This window comes from Mustelus asterias, chromosome 1, assembly GCF_964213995.1.
Source record: "Mustelus asterias chromosome 1, sMusAst1.hap1.1, whole genome shotgun sequence".
Lineage (NCBI taxonomy): Eukaryota > Metazoa > Chordata > Chondrichthyes > Carcharhiniformes > Triakidae > Mustelus > Mustelus asterias.
In genome coordinates this window covers 17998994-18023548 of record NC_135801.1, presented here as the reverse complement: position 1 = coordinate 18023548, position 24555 = coordinate 17998994, and the positions used below count along the sequence as shown (strand labels likewise).

At 40.7% G+C, this 24555-nt stretch overlaps 1 protein-coding gene across 2 annotated transcripts in view; it reads left to right on the top strand.

The window, feature by feature from the left end:
* The window catches only part of rnf170 (ring finger protein 170), a 44654-nt gene that overhangs the window by 6786 nt on the left and 13313 nt on the right, over positions 1-24555 (top strand). The window contains exons 2-5 of one of the 2 annotated variants that reach the window (XM_078210165.1): positions 6119-6197; positions 9318-9405; positions 10756-10864; positions 18380-18453. In XM_078210165.1, coding sequence (XP_078066291.1) covers positions 10795-10864; positions 18380-18453 — 144 coding nt within the window. In that variant the 5' untranslated portion in view covers positions 6119-6197; positions 9318-9405; positions 10756-10794. Of the gene's footprint in view, positions 1-6118; positions 6272-9317; positions 9406-10755; positions 10865-18379; positions 18454-24555 lie in introns of both variants that reach the window. The other variant, XM_078210159.1, reaches the window with a different exon arrangement.

Here is a 24555-nt window from a genome sequence, read left to right as displayed (position 1 = left end):
AATGTCTTTTGCATAAAATCATGAAGTCATAGAATGGTAATACACATATGGTTTCTGCGCTGGCTCGCTGAAATCCTAACCATTTAAGGCCCATTCTGCTGCCTAGTGGACTTGGGAGTCCTTGTTCAAGATTTTCTTAAGGTAAACATGCAGGTTCAGTCGGCAGTTAGGAAGGCAAATGCAATGTTAACATTCATGTTGAGAGGGCTAGAATACAAGAGTAGGGATGTACTTTTGAGGCTGTAAAAGGATTTGGTCAGACCCCATTTGGAGCATTGTGAGCAGTTTTGAGCCCCGTATCTAAGGAAAAGGATCCAGAGGAGGTTCACAAGAATGATCCCTGGAATGAAGAGCTTGTCGTATGAGGAATAGCTGAGGTCTCTGGGTCTGTACTCAGAGTTTAGAAGGATGAGGGGGGATCTTGTTGAAACTTACAGGATACTGCAAGGCCTGGATAGAGTGGACGTGGAGAGGACGTTTAAAAACTAGAACCAAAGGGCACAACCTCAGGCTAAAGGGACAATCCTTTAAAACAGATGAGGAGGAATTTCTTCAGCCAGAGAGTGGTGAATCTGTGGAACTCTTTGCTGCAGAAGGCTGTGGAGGCCATTGAGTGTCTTTAAGACAGAGATAGATAGGTTCTTGATTAATAAGGGGATCAGGGGTTATGGGGAAAAGGCAGGAGAATGGGGATGAGAAATATATCAGCCATGATTGAATGGCAGAGCAGACTCGATGGGCTGAGTAGCCTAATTTTGCTCCTATGTCTTATGGTTTTACTCATCCTTCCATTTTTGATAGTTTATGGACCTGAATCCCTAATTTCCCTTTTTTGCTCTTTGAAGTTTCGCATATAGTGTTGCATGCCCTCCCCGTACTCTTCTTTGAAAATGTATCCCCTTACTGTTCTTTATATTAAACTTAATCTGATGTCTGACATCTATGCGCTCTCATGGTTCAGAACTCTGGCCATTTTTCCCCAGCAATGAATTGAAGCTGATTTTTAATCTGTTTTTAACTGAAAAGGGGTAGCTTCCCCTGGTAGCCCCATGGTCAGTTGCCATCCACAGGCAGACAGGACAGGTCGCATGTAGTGACACTGCTACTCAAGATACAGGCAATAAAAAATAACTATGAAAATTATTTGAAACATTTGGTGTTGATTTTATAGCAACTTTTTCTGAAATGTTCTGTTGCAGCAACAAAAGACACCAGGCAAATATTTTTATATTTTTAAAATTTGGCCATGGGATGTGAGCATTGCTAAATTGCCCTTGTGTTAAACTCAAGTTTTGTAACATTACCCAATCGATCAAGTTGAATGCGAAGAAAAGGAGAGAAGTTCCAATGTTATAGCGCCTTTCTTGACCACGAATGTTAAAAATCTGAACATATGTGCTAAAAGTCTGTACCAAAAATGCACCATAAATCCCTTAACATTGGCAAATTAGGACTCTGGCAGAGTCAAAATAATTGACAGAGTAAAAGTGATGTGAAGAAAGTATTTTCACTCAGTGGATGGTTAGAGTCTGGAACAAGCTTCCTGAGAGAATGGTGGAGACAAGTTCAATCAAGGTATTTAAAACAGAATTGGATTGCTATCTGGAAATAAATGTGCAAGGTTACAGGGATAAGAAAGGGGAGAGATGACTAGGTCGAATGATCTTTCAAAGAGCCAGTGCAGAGTCAATGGACTGAATGGCCTCTTTCTGCACTATGCAAGGTTCTGAGTCACAGAATCTTTAATGTAAAACATTAACTTGCCTTTTCACTTCAACACTTAAAAATCGCTGTGATTAGGCAGAGCCGACATTTTTATGAAAGAAAAATTATGCTTGACAAATCTATAAGGTTTTTTGAGCATTCAGCAGAGTGGATAAGGGGAACCCCATGAATCTAGTGTACTTGGATTTTCAGAAGACATTCGATAAGGTGCCACACAATAGATGTAGGGTTTATTAGATTGGGCATAAAATATTAGCATGGATTGATTAATGGACAGAAGAGAGTTCAGTAGTGTAACGAGTGAAGTGCCACAAGGGTCAATGCTTGAACCTGAGCAATTTACAATCTGTGTCAATGACTTGGACAGTATAGTCATATTACTGATGATATAAAGCTGATTGGGGAAGTAAACTATGAGGAGAATGTAAAGAAGTTGCAAAGGGATATGGGCTGGCAAAGTGTTTGGGCAAAATAGTTGTAGATGGAAAATATTCGTAAATGAGCCTTTGTCCGCAAATTACAGAACGTTAACATACAGTTGCAGCTAGGAAAGCAAATGGTTATGTTTGCCTTTATTGCAAGGGGATTGGAATATAGAAGTAAAAGGTCTTGTAATTATATAAGGCTTTAGTGAGACCACATTGGAATACTGTATACAATTTTGATCTCTGTGCCAAAGGAAGAATATACTTGTCTTACAGGAGATACCTGAAGGTTCACTAGAACAAAGAACAATACAGCACAGGAACAGGCCCTTCGGCCCTCCAAGCCTGCGCTGCTCATGTGCCCAACTAGACCATTCGTTTGTATCCCTCTATTCCCAGTCTGTTCATGTGGCTATCTAGATAAGTCTTAAATGATCCCAGTGTGTCCGCCTCAATCAGCTTGCTTGGCAGTGCATTCCAGGCCCCCACCACCCTCTGTGTAAAATACGTCCCCCTGACATCTGTGTTGAACCTTGCCCCCCTCACCTCGAACCCGTGACCCCTTGTGTTCGTCACCTCCGACCTGGGAAAAAGCTTCCCACTGTTCACCCTATCTATGCCCTTCATAATTTTATACACCTCTATTAGGTCGCCCCTCATCCTCCGTCTTTCCAGGGAGAACAACCCCAGTTTACCCAATCTCTCCTCATAGCTAAGACCCTCCATACCAGGCAACATACTGGTAAACCTTTTCTGTACTCTCTCCAAAGCCTCCACGTCCTTCTGGTAGTGTGGCAACCAGAACTGGATGCAGTATTCCAAATGTGACCTAACCATCGTTCTATACAGCTGCAACATCGTATGCCAACTTTTATATTCTATGTCCCGTCCAATAAAGGCAAGCATGCCATATGCCTTCTTGACCACCCTCTCCACCTGTCCTGCCACCTTTAAGGATCTGTGGACTTGTACACCCAGGTCCCTGTCCCTGTGTGTGTCTATACTCCTGATGGTTCTGCCATTTATTGTATAGCTCCCCCTTACATTAGATCTACCAAAATGCATCACTTCGCATTGATCTGGATTAAATTCCATCTGCCATTTCTTCGCCCAATGTTCCAGCCTATCTATATCCTGCTGTATTCTCTGACAATGTTCATCACTATCCGCAACTCCAGCAATCTTTGTGTCGTCTGCAAACTTGCTGATCACACCAGCTACATCTTCCTCCAAATCATTTATACATATCACAAACAGCAGAGGTCCCAGTACAGAGCCCTGCGGAACACCACTAGTCATGATGTGGAGATGCCCGCGTTGGATTGGGGTGAACACAGTAAGAAGTCTCACAACACCAGGTTAAAGTCCAACAGGTTTATTTGGTAGCAAATACCATAAGCTTTCGGAGCACTGCTCCTTCGTCAGATGGAGTGGAAATGTTTTATATTTCCACTCCATCTGACGAAGGAGCAGTGCTCCGAAAGCTTATGGTATTTGCTACCAAATAAACCTATTGGACTTTAACCTGGTGTTGTGAGACTTCTTACTGTGAACACCACTAATCACAGACCTCCAACCGGAAAAAGACCCCTCCACTGTTACCCTCTGTCTTCTATGGCTAAGCCAGTTCTCCACCCATCTAGCTAGCTCACCTTTTATCCCGTGAGATTTAACCTTTTGCACCAGCCTGCCATGAGGGACCTTGTCAGACGCTTTACTCAAATCCATATAGACGACATCCACGGCCCTTCCCTCGCCAATCGTTTTTGTCACCTCCTCAAAAAACTCAGCCAAATTTGTGAGGCATGACCTCCCTCGTACAAAACCATGCTGTCTATCGCTAATGAGATTATTCAGTTCTAAATGCGCATATATCCTATCTCTAAGAATCTTCTCCAACAATTTCCCTACCACGGACGTCAAGCTCACCGGCCTATAATTACCCGGGTTATCCTTGCTACCCTTCTTAAATAACGGGACCACATTTGCTATCCTCCAATCCTCTGGGACCTCACCTGTGTCCAGTGAAGAGACAAAGATTTCTGTTAGAGGCCCAGCAATTTCATCTCTTGCCTCCCTGAGGAGTCTAGGATAGATGCCATCTGGCCCTGTGGATTTGTCTTAATGTTTCCTGAAAGACCTAACACTTCCTCCCTTGTAATTGAGATTTTTTTCTAATGGGTCAACACATTTCTCTGAGACACTACCAGTCAACATGTCCCTCTCCTTTGTGAATACTGATGCAAAGTATTTGTTTAGGATCTTACCTACTTCCTTTGGTTCTAAGCATAATTCCCCTCCTCTGTCCCTGCGAGGTCCGATTCTTTCCCTACCAACACTCTTGTTCCTAACGTATGTATAAAATGCCTTAGGATTCTCCTTAATCGGCATGGTAGCACAGTGGTTAGCACTGCTGCTTCACAGCTCCAGGGACCTGGGTTCGATTCCTGGCTTGGGTCACCGTCTGTGTGGAGTTTGCACATTCTCCTCGTGTCTGCGTGGGTTTCCTCCGGGTGCTCCGGTTTCCTCCCACAGTCCAAAGATGTGCGGGTTAGGTTGATTGGTCATGCTAAAATTGCCCCATGGTGTCCTGAGATGCATAGGTTAGAGGGATTAGCGGGTAAATATGTAGGGATAAGGGGGAAGGGCCTGGGTGGGATTGTGGTCGGTGCAGACTCGATGGGCCAAATGGCCTCTTTCTGCACTGTAGGGTTTCTATGGCTTAATCCTGTCTGCCAAGGACATTTCGTGACCCCTTTTTGCCCTTCCATCTCCCTGTTTGAGTTCTTTTCTACTTTCTCTGTATTCCTCCAGTGCTCCATTTGATTTTAGCTGCCTGGACCTCATGGATGCCTCTTTTTTCCTTTTGATTAGACCCACAATTTCACTGGTTATCCACGGCTCCCGAATCTTACCTTTCCTATCCTTCCTCTTTACAGGCACATGCCTGTCCTGCAGTCCTATCAACTGCTCCTTAAAAGACTCCCACATGCCAGATGTGAATTTACCCTCGAACAGCCTCTCCCAATCAACAGCCACCAAATCCTGCCTAATCCGGCTGTAGTTAGCCTTCCCCCAATTCAGCACCTTACCCATAGGACAACACTCCTCTTTTTCCATTACTATCCTAACGTTTACAGAACTGTGGTCACTATTTGCCACACGTTCCCCTACTGAAACTTTGATGACCTGACCGGGCTCATTCCCCAGAATTGGGTCCGGTATAGCCCCCTCTCTAGTTGGACTGTCAACATATTGTTCCAAAGAACCTTCCTGTACGCATTTAGATTAACTTCTGGGATGGGAGGACAGTCCTGTGGAAAAACTGAGTGGAATGGACCTATATTTTCTGGAGATTAGAAGAATGAGAAGTAATAAAATTCCTAAAGGATTTGACAGGCAGATGCTGAGAGGCTATTTTCTGTGGCTGAATATTGTAGCACTAGGAGTCACAGACTACGGATAAGGGGTCAACTATTTAGTACAGCGATGAGAAGAAATTTCTTCACAAATCTTTGGAAATCTCTGTCACAGAGCACAGTGGATGCTAGCTTGAGCATACTCGATAGTGGAGCTTACTCAAGACTGAAATTGATGGATTTTGGGCACTAGGGGAATTGGGCTACACAAATACTGCAGGAATGTGAAACTGATGTGGAAGCTCAGTCATGAATTTATTGAATGGTGGAGCAGGTCCAAGGGGCTATACGGCCTAACCCTGCTCCTATTTTTTACGTTGATAAATTATGACACTATTTATGAATGCATGGAGCCATTTCATTGCTGGTGATGAAACATAAATTAATCACAGAATTAAGAATAAACTTCATGGGTTTAAAAATTGAACTCTCTCTCTCCCACCTAAATAAGTTGCAATGGTTGTCCCTTCGGCTGTAAATTCAAGTGCAGTGATCACCAAAAGTGTGTCTTACCCTGGTATCTGTTTAAACATTTGTTTTCTTCCATAGGCATCTGTCTTCTGGAATGGAACAACATCCAGAGCAATTATTTGGAACAAGAATTGATGAGTCTTCACTAATTGAAGGAGTAAGCAACCAAGTACTTCTGACATTAGTTATCACCATTACAATGTTGGGTGGTTTGGCAACATTCTTGTATAGGTGAGATAATACACTTCTAAAGCAATTTAATTTTAGAGTTTGTTGGACATAATTTTATTCAATTTTTAAACTGCTGCCTATTTTTACCACATATTAGGATCATTAAAGCGTACTTGCAGTCTAGTAGCGATTTGTAAAGCAAAGTTACCAGTTGAGCAGATTGTACAATTAAACTCAAGCTTACATGTACACTTTCCTTTATAGATATAATTTTGCCTTCATACAGCACCCTCCTGACCTTGCCCGGCAAGCTTGGCTCCACCCCTTACTTGGACCCCTCGCTTCTCTTCACCCCAACTCCTGAGCCCCACCAATATCAGAAACAGCTCTTCATGGAGGAGAAAATCCCATCCATCAAGTGCTGTTCCTGACATTGGCAGGACTAAGGTGCCAAGGGTGGGGTGGAAGGAAGCTGCAATTTTAAAAAAAAAATTGTTCATGGGATGTGGACGTTGCTGGCTGGGCCAGCATTTGTTAGCCATCCCTGAGGGCAGTTGAGAGTCAACCACTTTGCTGTGGATCTGGAGTCACATGTAGGCCAGACCAGGTAAGGAAAACTGATTTCCTTTCCTAAAGGACATTAGTGAACCAGATGGGTTTTTATGACAAATCGACAATGGTTTCATGGTCATCAACAGATTTTTGATTCCAGGTTTACACAGTTATGTTGTCACATCAGGTAAGTTCCAAAGAGTAAAAAAAAACCCCACTTGACTGTCATTGAGCTGGCCTTAGGGGCTGGGTCTTCAGCTGGTGATGTCAAATTCACTGGTAAGACCAGGGCCTCTCCATGTTGGACCCATGCTGCAGCCCTGTGAACAAGTTGCCACTGCAGCCTGGGGTCGTGCTACTTCACACAGTCAGGCAGTAAACACCATTGCTTCGCTACTGACGGTAACATCCGAGCTATTGATTTTAAACAATGCAAATAAGATGGGAGAATGTTGTGAAATTTGAGGTGGAAATGTGAATGGAGTGCAAGCTGTAAGCTGTTGCCAGGTGATAGGTTTACATGGTGAAGACGGGAAGTAGTTGAATAAATGGGTTATAGAGGGGAAACTTTTAATTTCTTAAGCTGGAGGAAATTATTTTATATGTTGATGTGTATAAATATTTATATTATGTATAGAATTGGCAGCCTTTTGGATGCTGTGTGCCATATCTACAGAAGTAAACTTTTAATGCATTTATGCTATTTTACCACATTTGGAATGTTATTAACAACATGATGGGGAAATTTTGAGGAAGTTTTGTGACTTCAATGTAACATACAGCTAAGATTTTGTTAAAATATTGGGAGAAGGGATGCTAGACAAAATAAATAATTTATTTATAGTGAAGATGTGGCGCCAAGGGGAACTTTTGTTATTCCGATATTGGCAATAGAAGCAGTGCAGCAAGATTAGATAGAACACCAGTATGGTGATTTTTTTTGAAAAGGTAAATTGGAGCTTGAGCGAGTAAGGTAAAGTGAGCCGAAATACAAAAATATCTGTACCTGCAATTAAAGATCAAGGGAATAATAACGTTGTGGCTACAGCTCATGAATCCAAATCCTCCCATGGCATGGTATGAGATGAAATTTATCAAACCTTGTCATTTGTGGAGCAGCCAAGTGAGTAATGAATCTGAAAGATGATGAATTGTCATAAAAACCCTACTGGGTCACTCAGCTCCTCTGTCACCCTTACCTGGTCTGGTCTACTTGTGACTACAGTTGGCGACTCTTAAAATAATAAGAATAAATGCAATCCTGCCAGCTTTTCCCTTCTAACAAGAGCAACAGTGTTTTCTTTAACAAAGTGATCACTAAAACAATTATTCAGAACGGGGCCTGTGCTGTATTAAGCACAACTGAAACCAGTATGATTAAAATATTATTTGCAATGTAAAGAGAAACAGCAGGCGCGAAATCAGAAAATTAGTTGCAGCAGGATGGTGCAAATCAGGCATGTTACACATAGAAATAAAATTACAGCTCACAGTGACCAACCAACTTAACCAATCCATGCAGCCACCTATGCAAGCAAATAATCCTAATCATATTTACCTTCCCTAATCCTTTTGATTCTTTTCTTTCTTCATATATATATATATATATATATATATATATATATAAAATCGAATCTAGAATGTTAGCATAATTTCTGCTCAACCACTGATCCTGGCTGCTCTCTAGAAAGAGGTTTCTCTTGTCTCTGTTCCAAAGCTCTCACATTTGATGTTTTGCCAGTAGTCCCTTGCTTTCGATCACTTATCCATTGGAAAGTGTCTGCTTTTGTGCACCTTGCCCTATATTTACATAATCTTCACCTGACGAAGGAGCACTCCAAAAGCTTATGATTTCAAATAAACCTGTTGGACTATAACCTGGTGTCGTGTGATCTTTCATCTTACATAATTTTAAACACCTCAATTAATTAAATACTTTGATCAATAATGTCTATCTGTATTGTCCTAACAAACAGCCTCAATTTTTTCAAGTCTTTGCAATTATAGGCCAAATCAATGGCCAAAATGGACTAGGTTTGATGGAAACAGGAACAGAATAAACAGGATTATCAGGGGAAATTGTACAAAAAGTATAAGATGGAAATAAGAGTGGATGGCCTCGTAAGTAGAAAAAGAGTAGGATAAAAATTGAAGAACATTTTAACAAATTGCATTTTGCATACATAAGATTTTTCTAAATGAGACAGGGATCGATTTATAAAAGGTTCTATTGAATCTGTGATCTTTTCATTATTTTACTTGTTCGGAGAGTTTGTTGGAAGGTTGTCCCTTCTCTATATATTTTTACTGTATGAATGTTATATAGGTACTTGGTATCTTGTAAAGGCATAACTTGATTCCAGTATCTGAATGCGATTGTTAGGCAGGATTTGCTTTTGGTTTCTGATCACGTTATTCTGCTTACCTAGACCTCCACAAATGTTTTTGAATTTAGTTAAGATCTGTAATAATAACATGAATCTTTCTGGAACGTGTAAAATTTTTACTTTTGTGATTTGGTTTGGCTAATTTTTAATAATTTCTATTAATCTAGAACTGAGCACCAGAATATCCACCCTGAGAACCGAGAGCGTGTGAGGGAACTCCGGCAACATCTCCAAACTGAAGCTTTAAATTACCAGGTGAGATTTTTTTCATTCACTTAGAACTTGACCACATCATTTGATGTCGTTTGTCGTCACTATGATGCAGAAATATCTCTAGTGGCCAAGTAAGTAAAATCAAAACCTACAACTCAACATGACTTGGAAGGCAAAATACTGCACAACTGGTGGTTGCTATATTTTTGGACACTGTTGTTCGGATGAGATGATATTGGAGGCCTGTCTAACTTCGGAGAATGTAACGGATCCCGTGTTAATATTTGAAGAGTGCAAAATTCTCCCAATATCTTTTCCTCAACCATAATCACCCCAAACTAGGTAGCTGATAGTTCAGTCATTTGAGGTTATGGGATCTTGCTGTGTGCAGGTTAGCTACTGAGTTAACCTACGTAACAGAGACTAGACATTTTAAAGTAATTCATTAGATGTGTCACAATTTGAAATAGCCCAGGAGTGTGAAAGGCAATACACAAATGCTGTCAGCTGAGTTTAAGTTGGTAGCACACTTGCCTCTGAGTCTGAAGATGACATTTTTTAGAATCAAACTGAGGTCTACCATCTTAAGAGGACATAAGATCCCATAGCAGTATTTCAGAAACGAGCAGAGGAGTTGTCCCCAGTTTCCAGGCCAATATTTCTTTCAGAATCAACTTCACAAGAACAGATTATTTGGTCATGATCTCACAGCCTTTTATGGGAACTTGCTGTGCATACTTGCTGCCACGTTTCCTACATTACAACAGTGATTACAGTATTCCAATGGCTGTAAAACACTTTGGGATGTCTTGAGGTCATGAAAAAATACATTCAAATTGCAAGTTTCTCTCTTTTATCTTCTACAATTCCTTAGTTTTTTTTTGTCTTTGTTTGCTATTGTTAACTGGGGATAATTTTTATTTGTTCGATCTTGATATCAGGCAGGTAGATTGATGAGACGGGCAGTCATGAGATCAAGTGAATTGATGGAGGGATAGAACAGCTGCACCTTTGACTCCCGCATTAAATAATTGACTGCTGTCACCCTGGAATACCCTTGTGCTTCACAATCGTAACTTTTATTCCTGCCCCATGCCTCAAACCCCCATTCCCACTGGCAACTTAACCATGCTGGAAGCAGCTCCAGCCCAATTTACCATTTCAATCTGGAGAGCTTTGCTGGGCCATCTGCTTAGTGCCCTGCTGTTTGCCTGTTGAATTTTAAATGAAGCTTCAGCCTCAAAAGCATGGGGACCACCTTCACCATCAGAAAGGACAGTCAAACAGTGAGCTCCTCTCTCTAGCTGTTCAAAATGGACTGCAACATATTTGAGCCACACAGGCTTTGGAAACCTGGATTATTTAACTTAAGCTTTTTTCCTTTTGTTACAGGATGGATTTGAAAGGGATAGGCCCCAATTCTACACTGATATGTCCTGTCCAGTCTGTTTACAGCAAGCTGCATTTCCTGTTGAAACCAACTGTGGTCACCTCTTCTGTGGTATGTCATTATTGCATTGAAATAAAAACAAAAGGATTTTACATTATTTCGGGCAGTTTTTCCATTTGAATTTCAATCAGTTGAGAGGAATGTATATCACTAGGTTTATGTAAATAATGGTCATGTGAATTTATGAAAGTCGGTTTAAATAAGTTAGTTGGACCTATTTAGAAGTGAGTTGATTAGGTCTTTTGAAATTAATCTATTTTGTTTGTTGAACCCCCCCCCAAAAAAACAATACCAATGATGTTATCAGCTTATACCTTCAACAACTTGCCATGCAAAAAATTTACAAACCTAAATTTGCAAGAACAATTCTAACTAAAGGCAGAAACCATTACATGGCATGTAAATTATAGCTTATTATTGATGATGGATGAGTTCTGTCCCCAGATGAGTGGTAGCACTAGACAAGTCTTGCATTCGAGGCCCTGGTCCAAACATGAGTACCATCGCTGACAAAGGACAAACTTTCCTTCAAAATATTCCTCTACCTCAATGCTTTATAGTCAATGGATTATATTTGAATTGCAGTCCCGGCTGCTATCACTGAGCTGCTTATTGCACGCATTCAGAGAGAGGCAGACGTGGTGTGGTCAGCAGTGGCAAGCAAGTAGTTTTTATTTCCTTACCAGTGAGCACCTGTGTAAAATTGCATGTTTCCTCTGTCAGTCTACATTGTTTTGTTTCTGAACTACATGAAATTCTAATTGCTTTCCGAAAACTGCTGTCTGTGTTCTTTAGGTGAACCAAGATTGACATACGTTGATATGAAGGTTAGACTTTTGTATAGCAGACAAGTTAACCACTTATAGACAATCTGCTGGATATGTCAAAAGTCTGAATAAAAATAGGAAGTGCTGGGAATGCTCAGCAGTTTAGGTGGCATCTGTGAAGAGAGTTACGGCTTCAGGTCACTCTTTCTCTCTCTTCACAGGTGCCACCTGATCTACTGAATATTTTCATTTCAGACTTCCAGCATTTGCAGGATTTTGGTTTTATGTTAAATGTTTGGTTAATTCAGTTTATTGTTGATTAACCCAACCTTTTAGTAAAGGTCCTTTATTCAAAATCCTCAGGCCGATTGCATTTCAGTTTTTGGCTTCTACCTGTAGGCCTAGGCCTGCTTGCATTGCAAATAGCCAAAGGCTAGGCTAACTATAGTCTAAAATAAATAAAATGGTTAGGAAAGTAAGATGTACCACTGAATAATCAATACATGGTACTTGTAATAAATTCCTACCCCCGGCACCATCTGCGATTCTGCTTGTTGGAAAGGGTTTACAAAGTAAACAGTGCAGGCAAACAATTAGACTTTCCATGCTAAAGGCCAGGTGTGGTTGTTGGGTTCATGTCGGGTCACGTTGGCTCAGGTTAAAGACTTCCTGCGCTAAAAGTCGGATGCAGTCAGTGAGGTTCGTGTCAGTACGTGTTGTGTTGGCTCGGGTCACAGACTTCCCGTGTTAACTGTCGATGGGGTTCAAAAAGGTGTGGTTTCTGGACGTATTTGGTTTTCAGATTTATGGGTTAGAGCTACATGACCTGTAAAGAGTCTTGTAATTTATGCATTCTCATCCTTCGAAGTTGACCATTTATGTTGGTTGCCCTGACTCTCTCTCTCTCTCTCTCTCTCTCTCTCTCTCTCTCTCTCTCTCTCTCTCTCTCCCCCCCCCCCCCACCCCCCGTGATAGTCCTGTTGGCCTCCTGGAATGTAAGTTCAGTGAATCTCCATCTGTAGATGTTGTATGCATTCCCTCTTGGGTTGTCTGTCTGGATAGATCTATTTTGTATGTTGGCAGCTTCAGTTGACCTGGAGTTAGTTCAAATTTTGTTTCCCTTAATTTCATGGATGCTCTGTTAGCTGCGAGTGATGCACTTGCCTTATAATTAACTGGATTTTTAAATTTCAAAAATCAGAGATGCATTGATAGATGGGAAGTAATCTCTTAATCATAGAACTTCAAGTATGCCAGGCACTAATATAAGATAAAGTCAGCTGAATATCTGAGTTGGCCCTTATAAGGAACTCTTCTGCCCATCAATACCAAAGAAAGTCAGCCAGAGTAACTTGAGCAGCACAGTTCTCCTCACTTCCTCCTTTACAGAATCATAGAATCTCTACAATGCAGAAGGAGGCCATTTTGCCCATCGAGTCTGCACTGACCGCAATCCCAGCCAGGCCCTATCCCCTTAACTCCACATATTTACCCTACGAGTCCCCTAACACTAGGGTCAATTTAGCATGGCCAATGAACCAAACCCGCACATCTTTGGACTGTGGGAGGAAACCGGAGCACCCGGAGGAAACACACACAGACATGGGGAGAATGTTCAAACTCCACACAGACAGTGACCCGAGGCCTGAATTGAACCCGGGTCCCTGGTGCTGTAAGGCAGCAGTGCTAATCATTGTGCCACTGTGCTGCCCTTTAATGCTAATATGTTTATTTTGCTGTTCTAAATTATTTTGCAGCATCAAAAAGATTTGCAGCACAGTTTGCAAATCAAAATTGAATGAAATTGCTAAATGAATTGAATTGAAATGGTGTATTTTGCCCGAGTAAAGGAAGAATTTGCATTTACATAGTGCCTTCATGGCCTTGGGGTAATGCAAAATGTTTTATAGCAATCAAGTAGTTTTGAAGTTTATTCACTATTATAATGGAGGGAAACACAGCAGCCAACTTGCATACAACAGTGTTCCACCAGAGATGATTGAGGGATAAATGTTATGATGTGGAGATGCCGGCATTGGACTGGGGTAAACACAGTAAGAAGTTTAACAACACCAGGTTAAAGTCCAACAGGTTTATTTGGTAGCAAATTCCACTAGCCTTCAGAACAAGCTGTCCCTTCGTCAGGTGGAGTATTCTCCACTCCACCTGACGAAGGGACAGCCTGTTCCGAAAGCTAGTGGCATTTGCTACCAAATAAACCTGTCGGACTTTAACCTGGTGTTGTTAAACGTCTTACTGGATAAATGTTAACCAGGAGAGCTGGGAGAACTCCCTTGCCCTTTGAAATGGTGTCATGGGATGTTTTGCATTCACCTGAGAGGGCATATTGGGCTGCTCATCTGAAAGACTTGGCTAGAGTATGATATACATGATGTGGAGATGCCGCGTTGGACTGGGGTAAACACAGTAAGAAGTCTCACGACACCAGGTTAAAGTCCAACAGGTTTATTTGGTGGCACAAGACACTAGCTTTCGGAGCGCTGCCCCTTCATCAGGTGAGTGGGAGTTCTGTTCACAAACAGGGAATATAAAGACACAAACTCAATTTACAAAATAATGGTTGGAATGTGAGTGTTTATAGGTAATCAAGTCTTAAAGGTACAGACAATGTGAGTGGAGAGAGGGGTAAGCACAGGTTAAAGAGATGTGTATTGTCTCCAGTCAGGACAGTTAGTGAGATTTTGCAAGCCCAGGCAAGTCATGGGGGTTACAGATAGTCTGACATGAACCCAAGATCCCGTTGAAGCCGTCCTCGTGTGCAGAATCAGTTTCTGCTCAGCGATTCTGTGTTGTCGTGTGTTGTGAAGGCCGCCTTGGAGAACACTTGCCCAAAGATCAGAGGCTGAATGTGGGACTGCAGGTGAATTCTGTATTGATTCTCTGACTAAGCACAGATATTTTGTGTATATGGTATGGATAGTTTTCAGAGACATTTCATCAAGCTTTCTGATCTACACCATTAGATTGTAACAACTAATTAGTAATTGTTGATGGCTTTGCTCTGTATTTATTCATATAGTTCTATCCTGGCTTCTGTGGCTTATTAATGTTTCCACTACCAAAGGTGATGTGGTGCAAGGGAGTTATGGTGTGGGTAGAATTTTGGGATTGGTTTTTACTGTTAGGAGCTTCGCATTGTGTTGAATAAAAAGTAGTTCACCAAAAATTTGAGGGTGTAAGTCAAGGACTAGCAATTTGTTGTGCTTATACATAGAATCCCTACAGTGCAGAAAGAGGCCAGTTGGCCCATCAAGTCTGCACCAACTCTCCGAGAGAGCATCTCACCCAGACCCTCCCATGCCCTATCTTCACAACCCCACATATTTACCCCGCTAATCCCCTTACCCTACACATCTTGGGACATTAAGGGGCAATTTAGCATGGCCAATCCACTTAACCAGCACGTCTTTGGACTGTGGGAGGAAAGTGGAGCACCCAGAAGAAACTCACGGGGAAAATGTGCAAACTCCATGCAAACAGTGACCCAAGGCTGGAATCGGACCTGGATCCCTGGTGCTGTGAGGCAGCGGTGCTAACCACTGTGCCAAAAAATTTAATATTTAGTGCATACCAAATGGTGAGAGTCTTAGTAGAGAAACATAGATCCAAAAGTGTGGATATATAATCTTTAGAGGTGATAATGCAAATTAAAATGGGACAAAACTCTATTGGGCATTTTTAATATTTAAAACAGGGAAAAGTTAAAATGGGTGTGCTGTAAATTGCTGGTACAGGCTATAAATGAAGGCAGTTTTCTTGTGCAGTGATAGGAAGGAAATCAAGGAACAGAAAATGTATTTTAATTGGTGACTTTTAACAAAACATAAGTTAGGAATACCTGAATGCTGCAGAAATCTGGGTTCATAAAATACATTAGGCTGCTTCATGATCAGGTGAGTTAAAGTAGTGCAGTTCTTGAGCAGGCAATGACCCACATAGTATTCAGAAAATGAGGTTGTGGCCTCTCTAGGGGGGACAGCAACCACAGAATGATCCAAGTTCAATATGATCTGGGATTTAGAAATGCAGAAAACCAGGAGCCAAGGATATAATTTTAAATTGTTAACTCAAGGGGATGATGGGACTTAAACAGATTGATTGATTGAACTGGATTGTTTAACACGCTCTTGTAGAGGAAAAGGTGAATACTAAAGCCGAACAGCTGAGCATAAAGGATGGTTTAGACTGGGAAACCTAGTCCAATCCCATCGACCAAGCAAGAATGAACAGTGAGATCGGGAAAAAAATTAATGCACATTCTGCAGAACATGAGGGGGGACTCTGGGATAAAAGTCAGAACATTCAGAAACATGTTACAAGAGCTTCAGAGGGTTAAAGAAAAATCTGGTAATGATTGCTTTGTGTTTGCAACTGCAATCCTTTTAATGTCATAATCGGGCTATCAGGGAAGGGATGCAAACAGGACCAAAGCTGAGATTAATATACCGTTCCTCCATCGCAGGATGCGTTAAGGAAGTGATAAATAATGGAAACAGACTAATCTGCATTGGGTCTATTTCCCCAATGCATTGAATTCCGAATCCTTGGGTTCTCATTTATAACCTCACCCCACCATCTCTCTGCAACCTTCTCCAGTCTTGTATCTTCTCTTGCATCCTTTGATTCTCAGATTCTGGGACCCTTTTATTCTCCTAAAATTAGTAGCTACTTTATACTTCAATGTGGGACTCTTTGCTTAAACCCTTTTCCTTTTCTGACCCTTCTCAGAGTCAACATCTTCTGTCAGGCTTTCAGTTGCCTTATCTCTCTCACTCCCATGGATCCATGTTCTTTTATCCATTTTCCTTTCTTTCCCCTTGAATAAAATGCCTTGGTACATTTTCTATATTAAGGGAACTATATGAATGTAAGTCGTTGTTGTCTTAGGATATTAAAGATGATCAGATAGTTCTGATTTGGGACTTAGAAATAGTACTGCCACAACTGGATAATCAAGCAATTTAGCAGTACTTTCAAAAAGGCATTTGAAGCATTTATAAGTTGCATTGTGTTGATCAATCTGGAATTGTCCACTATACCATGTCCACCACTTGACTGTGCAATATTCAGTGTTAATTGCTATCTCTGAAAATGGTACGAAAACATTTGGCTTGGAAGACATGGAAGTTAGCCAATGCAGCAATGATGCGTGAAACAAGGCCAATCTCAAAGATTTTAGTGTCTGGCATTTAAAGATCTGTTTCATCCTGCTGAATATAAAATCTGACGATCAACAAATCTAGCTATGAACTTGATAAATTTGGAAGAGTGATTTTTTAAAAAATAAAGCTGTTTCATGTGATTATTCTTCAATGCATAATAGCTTCTCAGATCCTCCAGTCAGATCTATGGCACTGTAATGGAACATATTGCTCAGGGAAGTGAGCTTTTTTAGTGATGAAGATGTGAGTTCTTGTTAGTTGAGTATAACTTTGTCACACTTTTATTTTATTAGTGTCAGACATAGGCTTACATTAACACTGCAATGAGGTTACTGTGAAAATTCCCTCATTGCCACACTCCTGCACCTTTTTGGGTACATGGGGAGAATTTAGCATGGCCAATGCACTAACTTTGTTATATTCATGAATATCTGTTCCTTTAATTCAGGGAATGGGATTCAACTGCTTAGTTGTCTTCAGTTAGTTTATGACTGGACCTACATTGGCAAAGAGAGAAAGTGATAACTGTTAAAAAGACCTAGCTAACCCTTCCTCATAGATTGTGTATAACCTGTTTAATTCAATCCTTATTGCCAAGATGTAGAAAATCAGCATTGAGGTTAACGTTTTCAACTATCCTAATCTCCTGCTTGATGTGGAACTTTCAGGAACAGTGTCCAATTTGACACCATCAGTACCGACAATATAGTAACTTTAAGATCAATAACTTATTCTACAATTAATCTTCTGTTTAAAAATACTGAAGATTTTGTATCCAATTGCAGAAGCATCACAAAACTGCAAGAGAATAGGCCACTTGGCTAAATAGGGGGGGAAAACAGTGGAGAAACCAAAATATTTAATGTTTCAAAAAATTTTAATTGTACCTTTGCGCGAGATTCTGCCCTTTAGCCATTTGAAATCACATCTTTCATCGATCTCTTATCAGCTGAAAACAGCTGTTGCAATTCCCTCTGATCCTTGTGCATGGAAATGATACAAGAAACATGAGCAGCACAACAATTGTTGCATTCTTGTAGTTAACATGTTGGTGACTGTTTTTTGTACAGTAGTAATCTAATAGAATTGCATCAAAAAAAGTTTAGGCAATTATTTTGAAGAACGGTTATATTTTTTAGCCATAAGTAACAGTTATAAATACATCTACCTTCCAATTTCCAAGCTGATTGGATTACTTTCTGTTGAAAGTAAAACTAAATGTTAATTTTGAAATGTGAAGAGCGCAAGTATGTTATTGTATATGCAGTCTGATTCCAGATTCTGTGAGGAGTAAATGAAGGTGCAGGATGCAGATAAACCACTTGCATGTATATCAAAGTCAATAGTGATTAATGGATGTAAAATGCTTTGGGATGACCTGAGGATGTGAAAGGCAAAGCAATGCAAGTTTGATTTTTTTCTTGTATGATTTACCCCCCTAAAGGCCAGCATCCAAGTTAACAACACGTAGCTATGGATTCGCTGGCGGGGGGGAGACAAAAACATTACCAATAATGTGGATTTTATTTTTGTGCTAAATTGGCTACCCATGCAAGTAAAAAAAAATAGTAGAAATAGTCTTATGAAACACCTGTGTTTTTTTTTGTTCCCCTTAGGTACCTGTATTGTTGCATATTGGACATATGGCACTTGGTTGGGAGCAGTTAATTGTCCCATTTGCAGACAAATGGTAAGACAAAGACATTAAATTATAATTCGAGATACAAAATTGATTACTATACACTAGAAATAGAAATGTTATCAAAATATTTTCTACTTTTTCTCTAAGATTTCAGCAAGGAAAGGTGATTAATTTCATTAAAGCGGTGGTTTTGTTAAATGGTGTCAATTTATGTAATCAATATATTTAATAAAGGATTGGCTGAGTGCTTCACCCACAATAAGCATTTTATTTACTTGTTGTACCAGTCCTGACAATGGGAGTCATTATCAATATTACACAAAATAGCCAGGGAAGGTAATTGGTTTAACAGGCAGGTGGTGACATGATATAAGGAGCAGGAAGTGGATCTCGAAGTGATTAAGCTTGGAGGGGCCAGTGGTTGAGATGGGAGGGAAACTGCAGAGTGACTTAATGATCTAAAGCATTTGCATTGATGAATTGAGAGACAAATGAATCCATGAGCTCTTTGTACATGGCCTTAGAGGATCACCCTCATCTTCCAAAATAATCCTGAAGTAATGGCAGGGTTCGACTGAGGAGACTAAAAGTGTACTAGAGTTTAATGTAGTTGATCTAGATGGCAGGTACACCCGAGTATGCAGTACTTGGATTTAAGAGGTTAAATTTGTAAATTGCAGCTGTGACTGAAGTGTTGAGAATCATGACATTGAAAACAGTCAAAATGAACACATGAACAGCAGCCAAGGTGTCATGCCCAATACAGATCACGGTCCTCTATCTGAAGTGCTATTAAGGTTAATATCGGCTCGGCAGTATCTCTTAGTTTTGGTATTCTATAAACTCGAGATAAAACCTAAAATTCCATTACCCAACTAAAGGAATTGCAACAGAAAAAAACATGTAACTGTATTTGAAGATTTGTAATATTTAGCTGATATAAAAGGGATTTCTGCTTATAATAAACAGTAATAGTCCAAATATGCTGTTTTTATGTAGAACTGATCCTCTTCTATTCTTCAAGAATCAGCCACAAAAATGCCTCTGTTTCTGGTCTGTGTTGCTTCCAGTTGCAAAGCAATTGAACCTTATGCCACTGCCCCTGCTCCAGCTCAGTCTTCATGTCTTTAACTCCCAATTTATCCAATTCCCAACTTTATGTTGCATTTGATGGTTCACTGATATGCACTCCTTATACACTAAATACACTAATTCACCAACCTTACTACTTTATTCCCCACCCCATCCCAGATTACATGTAAGCAATACCAAAGACAATCTATTGTTTCTAAATAAATTAACTATTTTTAATTCTGAACACACTTTTGTCCCTATTTCCCTCTGTCTCTTGTTCTCTATTTTCTTTTTCTAATTTTTATTAAACTTTCTAAGTAACTGAGGAACAGGTGAAGCTAGCTGTTTGACACTACTATGCAGTAGCAACACAAATGGTATTCACCACTGACAGGATGCAAACGTCAAGCCAAAAACACTTTCTGCCTATCTCACAAATGAATACTGTGGTATATAAATTTCAGTACCAGTGTGATACTAGGTATATAGGCTGTATAGGCTCCCAAAGACTGGCACATCGCATCAAATAGATGTCCCTTCCACTGTTTTTAACAGGCGAGGTACAGAACATACCCAACCAGCTCATGCTTGCAAAACTCAAAACCGTGTCCCAATTTACACGTGATACTGTAATTGGACAACATTTGCTAAATAATTCTGTTGCTAAAAACTACGCTGACAACCAATTTAAGATTGTTGGTCGGGCCCGCAGGTAGTGCATTTGTGTGTACTGGAAGCACATATATTAATACACAGTGCAAACAGAATAAGTACACACATTGTGCCTGTTTCAGCTACGTAAAATAAGTGAGAGCCATTCGCTGGTCCATTCATCAGGGCAATGCCTTGACCAATCGGAGTCAAGCTACCTCGTTTAAATTTTCAAACAATGCTTGGCAGTTAACTGTCAGTCACCATCAACAGTCCATTCTTCATAGCAACACCTTTATCAATCAGCCCATTTACCAACCAATCAGCACTCTATTCTCCTACAGTATGAAGTTGTATTTTCTCTTGTGATTATCCTGATAGGTGCAAGATGAAAAACTTGGACAAAATGTATTTTTGCAGCAATACTCAAGTTCTGTACTACCAACTGACTAATTTTACTTTCATGAAAACTTAATTTAATTTGCAATCCTTCCCAATTTCCTTCCTTCTCCAAAAAGTATTTTGAAATCTTTAGTTTTCCTCCGCATGATTCTTTCAATCATTTTGAAAATAAAACCAAGTTTCTTTTTGCACACAATGGATTTTAGTCACCTGAAAAATAGCTCCAAGGGCTGTTTTCTTCAGCCATTTGAAATTCCAAACATTGAAGGTTGACTCAGATGTGATCAGATCAGTGTTTCATACTTTTTGCCTGTCTTGCCATGAGAAAGAGACCAAATTGGATTACTCATTAGTGTGCCCCTCTCTTTTAATGGCACCCATATGTATACATTTATCCATGGTGCTACAAGGGTTAAACTGAGAACATTGTCATATTAAAGGAGTGGAAACCTAAAGGGAAAACCTCGCTCTATATTTACTAGTAATTTTCAGGAAAGAACATCTAACTTACTGGAGAGGGAAATTGATATGTTGCAAACGCTGACGGCATAATCTACTCAGTCAGTTTTCTCATCACTGCCAGTTTATTTCTAAGTGCCAAGGTTCCACCTTGTTCCATCTGCTGAAATGTGAAAGAAATTTTCCACTTTTAAACTCGTGAGCTGGAAATACACTTGGTGAAAGAGAAACAAAATACTGCCAATCAAAGTGAGTGAGTTAGTACTATTCGTCAATTCAACCAAATTTGACTTTTAAAAAAATAAAAGACTTGCTTTTATATAGCACCTTGCATGGCCTCAGGATGTCCCAAAGCACTTTACAGCCAATGAAGTGTTTTTGAAATGTAGTCTCTATTGTAATATAGGAAACCCAGCAGACCCCCTGTGCAGAGGAAGCTTTCCACAAACAGAAATATGATCATGCCCAGATAATCTCCTCTTGTGCTGATGACTTGAGTTATAAATATTGGCCAGGACACCAGGGAAAATTCCTCCATTACTATTACAAGTGGTGCCATGGGTTCTTTTGCATCAACCTAAGAGGGCATAGAATCTTATCATGCAGAAGGAGGCCATTTAACCCAATAAACCTACACCGACAACAATCCCACCCAGGCCATATTGCTGTATTTACCCTGCTAATCCCCCTGACACTAAGAGCAATTTAGCATGGTAAAGCAACCTAACCTGGACATCTTTGGACTGTGGGAGAAAACCAGAGCACCCGAAGGAAATGCACACAGACATGGGGAGAACACGCAAACTCCACACAGACAATCACCCAAGGCCGGAATTGAACCTGGGTCCCTGACGCTGAGAGGCATGATGTGGAGATGCCAGCGTTGGACTCGGGTAAGCACAGTAAGCAGTCTCTCAACACCAGGTTAAAGTACAACAGGTTTATTTGGTAGCACAAGCCACAAGCTTTCGGAGCACTGCCCCTTCATCAGGTGAGTGGGAGTTGTGTTCACAAACAGGGCATATGTAGACACAAACTCAATTTACAAGATAATGGTTGGAATGTGAGTCTTTACAGGTAATCCAGTCTTAAAGGTACAGACAATGTGAGTGGAGAGAGGTTTAAACACAGGTTAAAGAGATGTGTATTGTCTCCAGCCAGGACAGTTAGTGAGATTTTGCAAGCCCAGGCAAGTCGTGTGGCTTACAGATAGTGTGACCTGAACCCGAGATCCCGGTTGAGGCCGTCCTCGTGTGTGCGGAACTTGGCTATCAGTTTCTGCTCGGCGATTCTGCGTTGTCGTGTGTTGTGAAGGCCGCCATGGAGACCGTTTACCTGAAGATCAGAGGCCGAATGCCCGTGACCACTGAAGTGTTCCCCAACAGGAAGAGAACATTTCTGCCTGGTGATTGTCGAGCGGTGTTCATTCATCCGTTGTCGTCGCGTCTGCATGGTCTCCCCAAGGTACCATGCCTCGGGACATCCTTTCCTGCAGCGTATCAGGTAGACAATGTTGGCCGAGTGGATGGGTTCTCACGTGAGATGATGGTATCCGTGTCGATGATCCGGCATGTCTTGCAGAGGTTACTATGGCAGGGTTGTGTGGTGTCGTGGTCACTGTTCTCCTGAAGGCTGGGTAGTTTGCTGCGGACAATGGTCTGTTTGAGGTTGTCCGGTTGTTTGAAGGCAAGAAGTGGGGGTTTGGGGATGGCCTTGGAGAGATGTTCGTCTTCATCGATGACATGTTGAAGGCTCTGGAGACGATGCCGTCATGCCATACGGGTGAGGTCTGAGTTTAGTGTTCTCACCCAAAAGACTGCAACTCTGACATACAGCACTTTCTTAGTACTGAATTGTTGTCAGCCAGAATAGTCCCATATCTTTAATTCTTTTTATTGTGGTGAGTATAAGCTGATGTATTCAAAGGTCAAAAGCGATGAAAATGATTATTAAGCAATGAAAATAACTCCTGCAAAAGAACCTCCATTAATTGCCCTACAATTTTGTTGTGTTTTCCCTGCACTAAATCAAAAGAGATGACTGAAGAAGTCATGTTATGTTCTTATGTTCTTAAGTAAAGATTGCATATTTCAACATGGATGGGTGGGACACCTCAAATTAAAGTGACTTTTCTTTTTCCAAAGAAATTAGAGGCAGGCAGTACCATTATGGAACAAAAAAAATGAAATAATTCCTACACAATCACATTGGTGCTTATTTTTAAAATATATTTTGTCATCCTGAAAAGGTGCCCAAAACCCTGTCCAAACCAAATCAGCTGCTTAGTTTTTTGCTGTCAGCCAGCCAAAGCTGCAAAGGGAGGGCTCAGAGCTCATGGTGAGCTTTCATTCTACGCCCAGCAAATCAACACTGGAATTATTCAACAGCAATATGGACAGCAGCCAACTGCAGCTTCAAACACACACAACAGTAGCTTCCCAACAAAAGCCATCAAAGAATTGAACCAGAAAAATTTAAGTCGATTCAGTCAGGATGCAATGCTGTGGGTCATTGTCACTTAGGATTAGTATTAGAAAAAGTAATTCACACACAAGCGTGTTACAATATGGACTGCTTCCTGCAAAGTGACTAAGTATACTTAAGTGGATATGGAGAAAAGATAGTTCATTGCATTTGATGTGGAGATGCCGGCGTTGGTCTGGGGTGGGCACTGTAAGAAGTCTCACAACACCACGTTAAAGTCCAACAGGTTTATTTGGAATCACGAGCTTTCGGAGTGCTACTGCTTCCTCAGGTGAGCACTGCTCCTTCCTCACCTGAGGAAGAAGCAGCGCTCCGAAAGCTCGTGATTCCAAATAAACTCATTGCATTTGCACAGATGTAGTGGGTTGAGGGGCTTCCTCTTATGTTGAACTTACTACTATTCCATAAACACTACTTTTACTTGGGAGTTTGACTTCATTAGCTATATTTCAAAACACCTGACTCAACTGTGAGCTGGAGAAGTGTGAGATGGAGTAGTTGTGTCACATGCGGCTGCAATAGGTCTTGAATTAAAAACAAGGCTGTTTTACTTTCTGACTATAAGATAAACTTTATGCAACCTTTGAGCAAAGCCTTGTGCACCCATGTCCAAACATGATTGATATATTGAATATTAATTATACGATTGAACATGCACCAATCTAGAAAATTTCCCAATGAGTTCTGGCATCAATTCTACAAAGACTGTTATGGGTTAAAAGGAAAATGTATTCATGAAGGAACTGTCTGACTCTGCAGACCTGAAATTGTAGAGGTACAGAGACTGGTAATCTTCAAACTTGTAATTCTTGATTTTCAGATGTATCTCAATGAATAGATTTGTTAAATAAAGGACAAATTATAAGAACATAAGAAATAGGAGCAGGAGCAGGCCATCTAGCCCCTCAAGCCTGCTCCGCCATTCAATAAGATCATGGCTGATCTGATAGTGGGTTCAGTTCCACTTACCCGCCCGCTCCCCATAACAACCCTTAATTCCCTTAATGGTTAAAAATCTATCTATCTGTGACTTAAACACATTTAACGAGGTAGCCTCTTCTGCTTCATTGGGCAGAGAAT